The sequence below is a fragment of the Heterocephalus glaber genome, unplaced genomic scaffold, assembly GCF_053883595.1.
Source record: "Heterocephalus glaber isolate CG9 unplaced genomic scaffold, H.glaber_assembly_v1.0 deba00001504, whole genome shotgun sequence".
NCBI classification, from domain to species: domain Eukaryota; kingdom Metazoa; phylum Chordata; class Mammalia; order Rodentia; family Bathyergidae; genus Heterocephalus; species Heterocephalus glaber.
In genome coordinates this window covers 61,493,807-61,502,014 of record NW_028258324.1, presented here as the reverse complement: position 1 = coordinate 61,502,014, position 8,208 = coordinate 61,493,807, and the positions used below count along the sequence as shown (strand labels likewise).

Genomic DNA, 8,208 nt, shown 5'->3' with positions numbered 1-8,208 from the left:
GCTTTCAGCGGGGGTGGCCAGGCGGGCCCAGGGGCGGGCCCAGGCCAGGCGGGGTGGAGACGGCCGGGCTACCCTCCTGGGTCTTGGCACAGGTCTGGGCCATGAGTCACGGCAGGGTGTTCACATTTGCCTAGAACCCGCCCGCTCCCTGAGCTTGAAGCGAGCTCATTAAAAAGGCAGTCAAATCGTGACAGAGTGGGAGCAGCACTGAGGCCGTGCGTCTGCCACTGTCCTTCTTCCTCTCAGACCCTCCTGGCCCTGGGTCGGTCAGGCCTTCAGAAAGCAAAGGATCTGAAATCCATCAGCAGGAACCCTTCAGCTCTGATGGGGAAATTTCTCCTCTTATTGTTATATCATTAAACTCCACCCTACCCTGCACGTGTGCACGCATTATCAATGCTTCTGTGATTTTTTTCGTCCTTCATACCCAGAAGCCCAGCAGTCCTTCCTGATCGGAGAAATTCTGTTCACCCTGCAAATGTCACCAACGCCAGGAAGTCTTTTCTGATTTCCTTAGTCAAGACCAACTTTTTCGCCTCCCAGTTTCTGATAGTATTTCAGGTCTTTCTCATAGCATGTGGTCTTCCTTTTCCCTCTTCCCTCCTTCCCCTTTTCGTTGTCTTCTTTTTCTCCTGAGACAGGGTCTTGCTATGTAGTGCAGGCTGGCCTTGAACTCATTATTGTAGCCCAGGCAGGCCTCAAACTTGAGGTGATCTTCCTGTCTCAGCCTCCTGAGTGCTGAGATTACAGGCCTGTGCCACCATGACCACAGAGGCCGGCAGGCAGTTTCATGAGCCCAGCAATGAGCCACCAAAGGACATCGCCCAACTGGCACTGAAAGCAGCAGGATTAATGCAATCATCACACCCACGGGAGGGCAGCCAGGCTTTATCTGACACTCCAATAAAAAATGCCATTGGAATTTTTACCAGGAATTCTCATCTCAGATGTGTCAATAATATAATAAAACCGAGTGCCAGGCCTACCCAAGTAAACTGAGGCCTGATCTCACACAGCAGGATTTAGGATTGTGTTGTCCTCAGGAAACAGCTCTACTCTACTCTGGGGGCTCACTGCAGGAAGGAGTATTTTGGGGGCCTAGGAGCTGGGAGCACCCCATTTATTGGCTGTAAACAGCAGCGTTCACCCCGATCATCTTAGCATTCGCTTTTCACTACTGCTGTGTATTTCTAGGTAACAGGCTCCAAAGTGGTCAAAAATAAGTCTTTGCCTCTCTGCTTGCTTTTTTTCTTCTTCTTTTATGAGACAGAGTCTCACTACGAAGTGCAGGCTGGCCTTGACCTCACTATGTAGTCCAAGCTGGCCTCGAACTCCTGGCGATCCTCCTGCCTCAGCCTCCCAAGTGCTGGGATTAGGGGGCTTTGCCACCACAGACTGCTTGCTTTCTTTAATGGACTCCAATTCTGAAAATAGTATTGAATAGCACCCAGGGATTCTCAGCTGAGCTGCCCCCCAAGGAAAACAATCACTATTTGTCCAACCTTTCTGCACTGGAAATGACAGCCTACAATCTCACCTTAGGCCGCCTCCCCCAGAAGTTTCGATCTCGGCGCACATTTATTCAGGGAGTTGCACTTCAGCTTTAGGGGTGGGGTGTCAGAGCTAAGTTCCTTTTGCTGTGGGGTAACCCCAGATCGTCGTGGTTACTGTAGATGAAAAAGATGCAGATACATTTAGGATAATTGCAGGATGAGATTGGTCTCTTTCCGCCCTCGACCAAGAGCTGCAATCAGGTCCCTTTAAGAGACCAGAAATCCGTCGGGCGTCGCGGCCCGGAGCGGAGCTTCTCCTCTGCTCCTCCCCTGTCCCCGCGCGCGAATGGTTCGCGCCGGCCTATATTTACCGGAGCTCTCACTCCCGGACGGCAAGGATGTGAGGCTGGCGAGCCGGTTACCGCGCGCAGGACCGGGTTCGGCGCGCTGCAAAGGCGGGCAGTCAATCAGGAGAGCCGGGAGTGGAGCACGGCGTCCCCGGGTGCGGAGCCATGAGGTAGCGGCGCCCCCGAGCCGACATGCGCGCGTCCCGCCCTCGGAGCCCAGCGCTGCCCGGGCGGCACCAGCCGGGACAGTGAGCTCCTGCCGGAGCGGGATGCGGTGAGCGGCGCGGACGCTGCGCGGGGCCCGCGGGCCACCCGGGCTCTGTCACCCTCAGCCAGCTGCTGATCTCGGGACCTGCCTGGCAGGGGCACCCGCTCTCCAGCAACCCTTGGGGGCGGGGAGCCTGGCCCCGGGGCGCGCTGCTGCAGAGACCCGGAGGCTCCGGGCCCGGGCCCGATCGCCGTCTCCTGAGAGTTCTCGCACCTCCGCGCCCCATCCTGGCTGCGCAGCGGAGACGCCCCCTATTTATCCCCACGCGCGCATCTGGCTTTTTTCGGAGACATTTTCCTCTCCACTCTCCTTCCCTTTTCTCTTTTCTTGTCGCTCGTCTGAGACTTTTGCCCTCGTCCTTATCGAGACTGGGGTGTCTGTGTGTGCGCGCGCTGCCGTGCCCCCACCGTCCTTTGCGCACTGGAAGCTGAAAATTTTCTTCTCTTAAAATTGGACTCCACTCCCTGCGGGGTGCCCAAGTACTCTCTGTCCTGCTCTGCCTGACCCCCAGTGCTGCTCTCAGCAGAGTTCTATTTTTTGATCTTGCCCGGGACAAGCCCGGCCGAGGCTAGTGGCTCTGAGGGGCTCGCACCGCGCGCTCGGCCGCGCCGCCCAGCCGCGCCGGGGCGCACTCCGGAGATGCTGCCGTGGAAGAGGCACAAGTTCGAGCTGCTGGCCGAGGCGCCGCCGCGGCAGGCGTCCAAGCCCAAAGGCTACGCCGTGAGCCTGCACTACTCTGCGCTTAGCTCGCTGGCGCGCGCCTGCCCCGAAGGCGCGCTCAGCCGCGTGGGCAGCATGTTCCGCTCCAAGCGCAAAAAGCTGCACATCACCAGCGAGGACCCCACGTACACCGTGCTCTACCTGGGCAACGCCACCACCATCCAAGCGCGCGGCGACGGCTGCACCGACCTGGCAGTGGGCAAGATCTGGAGCAAGAGCGAGGCGGGCCGCCAGGGTACGAAGATGAAGCTGACGGTGAGCGCGCAAGGGATCCGCATGGTGCACGCGGAGGAGCGCGCGCTCCGCCGCCCGGGCCACCTCTACCTGCTGCACCGCGTCACCTACTGCGTGGCCGACGCGCGGTTGCCCAAGGTCTTCGCCTGGGTATACCGGCACGAACTGAAGCACAAGGCGGTGATGCTGCGCTGCCACGCTGTGCTAGTGTCCAAGCCAGAGAAGGCGCAGGCCATGGCCCTGCTGCTGTACCAGACGTCGGCCAACGCGCTGGCGGAGTTTAAGCGCCTCAAGCGGCGGGACGACGCGCGCCACCAGCAGCAGGAGCTGGTGGGGGCGCACACTATCCCTCTGGTGCCACTGCGTAAGCTGCTGCTGCACGGACCCTGCTGCTACAAGCCGCCGGTGGAGCGCAGCCGAAGCGCGCCCAAGCTGGGCTCCATCACTGAGGACCTGCTCGGCGAGCAGCAGGAGCAAGAGGAGGTGGAGGAGGAGCACCTGGAGGCCTGCCTGGAGGAGGGGGACGAAGAGGAGGACGAAGGGGGTTACCGCAGGGCGCAGCAGGACCCAGACCAGGAGGGAGCCGAGGAGCGGAGCTCGCTAGTGGTGGCCATGCACTTGGATTGCGGGGACTTGTTGGACACGGTGCAGAATGGCCGCGAGGAGGCGCTGGGCGGCGGAGCCGGGACGCCAATTCCGCTGCCAGACGACGGTGCCTCCTCCGACATGAAGGCCCAGCTGTCGCAGCTGATTAGCGACCTGGGCGAACTCAGCATTGGGAACGACGTGCGCACCCTGCAGGCGGACTTGCGTGTGACGCGCCTGCTGTCAGGCGAGAGCACTGGCAGCGAGAGCTCCATCGAGGGCGGGGGCCCCGACGCCACCTCTGCCACCGCCGAAAACCCGGTTGGGCCTACCGACGGCGGTGCCAGCCCCAGCCCTAACGCGCCCCACTCTGGCTGAGCTACCGGCGCAGCCTCTGCTGTGCGCCCCCGGCACCCGACAGTGACACCCCAACCGTGGTCGCAGCAACCTCCCTCTCCCCTTCCTGCCCAAGGAAAGGGGAAACGGGGCGCCCCGCCCCCCGGGGGGCCCAGGGCAGGAGTTCCCCATGTCTGCTTCCTTCTCGACCTGCGGCCCAGCACTTCTGGCTGCTCCGATTCAGGTGGCTCAGGTTGCTAGAGGGGATGTGGGGAGATGCAAGAGAAGACCCTAAAGGAGAGGAAAGCCCTCTGGGATGGGGTTGAGGAGAGGCCTCCAGCAACTGGAAAAGTCGGCCAGGCAGCCAGCTTCCTGTTTGTGAGGCAGCTGGGCCAGCAGGGGAGGTTTAACTTCCTCCGACCCCCTCCCTGGGAGCCATCTTGCCCTGTCATTGATGAGTCCTTTAAAAAAATCGCTGTCACAACAAGACTTCAATGCCGTCCCGAACCACCAGTTCTTTTTGGTGCAAGAGCTTGGGCTGTTTACCTCGGACTCAGACTCTTGAAAATCTGCCAAATTCCTCAAATAATTGTTTGGGGGTGGGTTATGAAAGAACGTTGCATTTTGTTTACAGTTAGACATCTGCTATCTTTTAAAAAGGAGTTTTCCTGGGGCTGGGGATTTAGCTCAGTGGTTCTGCCACCTGCCCTGCAAGCGCAAGGACCTGAGTTCGATCGGAGTTTGATCCCTGGTACCAAACAAACAAATAAAAAGGAGTTTCCCTTTAGAAACACACACCTTCCTCCTGCCCCAGAGACCTCACTCCGTGATGCTGTGTAGAATATTTTTGCACTGTTGTGAAGTATTTTTGACTTTTTTTTGTACATAACTGTGTTCTCAGAGCTGAATGTTTATATCTCTTTTGCTGTGCAAAAGAAACATGTAAAATGTTGTTCAGTTGTATATATGGAAATGTGGATAAAACATTTTGTTATTTTTTGAGTAGCGGGTTCTGGTTCTGTTGCACGCGTGGGGGGCCACAATAAAAAGGAGAATGTCATACAGCAGGTGAGTGTCTGGAGATGCTGCCCAGGGCATGGTGCCCAGGTGGCTGAGGGGCCAGTGTGTCCGGCCCCAGGTCCCGCTCAGCTCTGTGCGCTGTGTCTGGGACCCACCTCTCAGCGTATTCCATGTTCCTCACTTAGTTGTGTGAGTGTGAACCTTCTCTGGTCTTTGATTTAATTAAAAATTTAATTTTTGGAAAGGCCAGAGGGAGTTGTTTCCCACCTTCAGAGCTGTGCTTATGGGGGAAGGACTTTTGAGTCTGCTGAGGTTCTGTGGGTTACCCTCTTGGTCGAGGAAGAAGCTACAACATCATCCTTTCCTTTACAAGCAGTTGAGGAGTGTTAGAAAGGGACTAGAGAGCCGAGGAAGTCCTGGAGGAGCTCTCTGAGGAGTGGGGCTGTCTGCTTTTCGGGGAAGGAAGAGCAAGCTGGGAAAAGTTGTGAGTTCCAGTCCTGGGTGCACGAGTCATGGTGTCACTGTGCAGGCGTGCTGGGCCAAGCAGGTGTGGAGGGCAAGGCAGAGAGGAGCTTTCGGAGCTCGGTCTGGGAGTGTGTGTGTATGTGTTGTTGCTGTAGGGTTTTCATGCTTCCTGCGTGTTTGTTTCTGTTGTAAACTCCAAACAGATGTCTGGAGTTGGGCTCCACCCCACCAGCTGGAAGCTGTAATAAGATGCTGCCAGAACTGTGCCTTCTGCAAATTCTTCTTCCCTTTGCCCTTTCAGGCCTTTCTTCCCGTGTCTCAGACGTGGAGCTCACTCCTGGCCCTCGCGGCCACTCTGTTTTCTTTTTATCACAAGCTTGTTCAGAGCGGCCGCACTGAGACCCCGAGGAGTCTGGAATTTGCTGGAACCAGAGAGCAAGGGAGGGTGGAAGAACTTCTTCCTCATTTGTGGGAGGGGTTGAGGGCTAAATCTCTTAAAAAGAGAAAAGGTACTAAGGAAGTGGGAATGAAAATGGCTAGGTTAGCCACCCAGCACTCAAGAGGCTGAGGCAGGAGGATTGCTGGGAGTTTGAGGCCAGCCTGGGCTATATAGTGAGTTCAAGGCCAACCTGAACTATGTAACCACACCTTGTCTCCAAAAAACAAAACCAAAAGAAAGAAAAAAGGCCAGGTGTTATTCAGGAAAGTCAAATCGCAGCCCACCTGTCCAGCCACATGGATGGGACCTTCCCCAACATTGGGCTTACTTGGTCAGCAAACAGCTACATGGGTGTCATCCTGTGCGACAAGACTTCGGATTTCCATTAGTTCTGCACATTGGCAAGTTCCCCTGCCATTCTAAACTGACAAAGACATAAAACTTCAGGGTATGGGGCCGGGGATTTAGCTCAGCTGTTTCGCCTCCTGCTGCGCAAGTGCAAGGACCTGAGTTCGATCCCCGGTACAAAAAAATCCAAACCAAACAAAACAAAAAACTGCAGGGAATGTGGCTGACGCTTGGGGAAGGTGGGTGTATGTGCCTTCATCCCAGAGAGAAGGCTGAGGTCGGCCTTCCCCTGTGCTGGGACCCTTGAAAATCAATGATGTTCAAACCAACCCCATGAATGACTGGAAGCCCACTCATTCTCAGTCAGGTTTTTCCTCTTACCTGATTATAAATAGGAAAAGGGGGCTACGAGGAGGGAGGAAAACAAGCAGCTCTTCTCCTCTCTGGCCTGCAGTGCCCTCTCCTCTGTCCCTTCCCTGCTGCTTTTTGGCATCTGTCCCCGCCGCACCCCAGAGCTGTGGCCTGATGTAATTCTAGAAGAGAGATGAAGGTGATACATGATTCACCTCCTTACTTCTCGGCCTTCAGGGATGATATCACTTGAGTAAGAAGAGATGTTTCAAATGAAAAACAAAAAAACTACCTTGCTCCTGACACTCCCAGGGCCGAGAGCAGTGTGACCAAAGCAGAGCTAAGAAGTTAGACAAAACACATTCCAGAAGTCACCTGAGTGTTTCGCTCGTCCAGTTTAGCTCTTCCTTCTTGCAAAGTGAGGCTCCTGTTTCTCCTTTACGTAGCGCGACGGTGCTTTCAATGCAGGGAGACACTTCGTGCATTCTTTCCCAGCCTCTAAACCGTGTCCAACGGTGTGGCACTGACGGGGTGAAGCGCCGAGCGACTTCCGGCAGCAGGGGAAGGTGGCCAAGGTGGCCACGTGAGTCCACAGAGCAGCATCTGTCAGCTTCTGTCAGCACAAACACAGCTTGCTTGAGCCCCCTTCGTCACACACGGCTGCTGCTGAAAGAAAACATGCCTCTCCCTGCCCCGTGCTCCGCGGCACCACAGATTTTAAACAAATTAGATTTGAAACAATTCCTTCCCCGGGGGACAGAGCTGTCTGGTGGCCCTGCTGGCAGGGGGAGAGTGAGCAGCCTGGGAGAATCTATCCCAGCGCCACAGGAGCCAGCCGGGATCAGCAGAGACAATTGTATGAAGAGCGAGTTGCCCTCTTTTCTAACAGGGTTTAGTAATTTCATAAGCAGACCTGGCCCCTCCAATTGGCTGGGAAGGGCGGCGTAGCAGGGCCAAGCTGTGCGGTGGACCACAGAGGCAGGGGCTGCAGTAGACACGGGAAAGCGTTCAGGGCTCTGGGCAGGTAGGACACCTCCGAGCCTGGATACCCCATGCTCTCTGTACACAGCTTTCTGTGTGCAGCCACTGCTGGGTCTGGCCTGCTTGTTAGCTAGAGCCGGTTTTGATCCCTGGGACCAAATTTGATTTTTGTGTTTTCGAGACAGGGTCTTGCTATGTAGTCTGAGCTGGCCTGGAACTCATGGAGACCCTCCTGCCTCAGCCTCCTCAGTGAAGTAATTACACACATGAGCTGCTTCTTTCTGAGTGCTGAGGATCGAACCCAGGTCCTACCGCATGCTGGAGCTCTCTACCGCTGAGCTGCACCCCAATGTCTGTCCCTGTTCCTGACTCCCACAGAGCCAGCCTACCTTTCTGTCCCACCCTCTCATCCCACTACTTCCTGTTAACACTCCTTGCCTATTCCTCCGCTCCCCTCCCTACCTGGTCCTACTTCATTCTTCCTCTCCACAAACATTGCTCAGACATTAAATCATCTAAAAGCAAAGAAAACCCACTTTTTAAATTAAAATTATTTTATGGCACTGCCGGGGACTGAACCCAGAGCCTCGTCAATGCTGGGCAACCACTGTGCCACTGAGC

At 56.1% G+C, this 8,208-nt stretch overlaps 1 protein-coding gene across 1 annotated transcript; it reads left to right on the top strand.

Annotated features, from left to right (window-relative positions):
* The first annotated feature begins 1,890 nt into the window (after window positions 1–1,890).
* Fam43a (family with sequence similarity 43 member A) lies at window positions 1,891–4,985 on the top strand. The gene has a single exon (XM_004834753.3). The coding sequence runs from the start codon at window positions 2,748–2,750 to the stop codon at window positions 4,023–4,025; it is 1,278 nt and encodes a 425-aa protein (XP_004834810.1). The 5' UTR covers window positions 1,891–2,747; the 3' UTR covers window positions 4,026–4,985.
* The last annotated feature ends 3,223 nt before the right edge of the window (window positions 4,986–8,208 follow it).

Excerpts from the sequence above, each read along its gene's own strand:
- Fam43a (XM_004834753.3), top strand. The coding sequence starts at position 2,748 with ATGCTGCCGTGGAAGAGGCACAAGTTCGAGCTGCTGGCCGAGGCGCCG.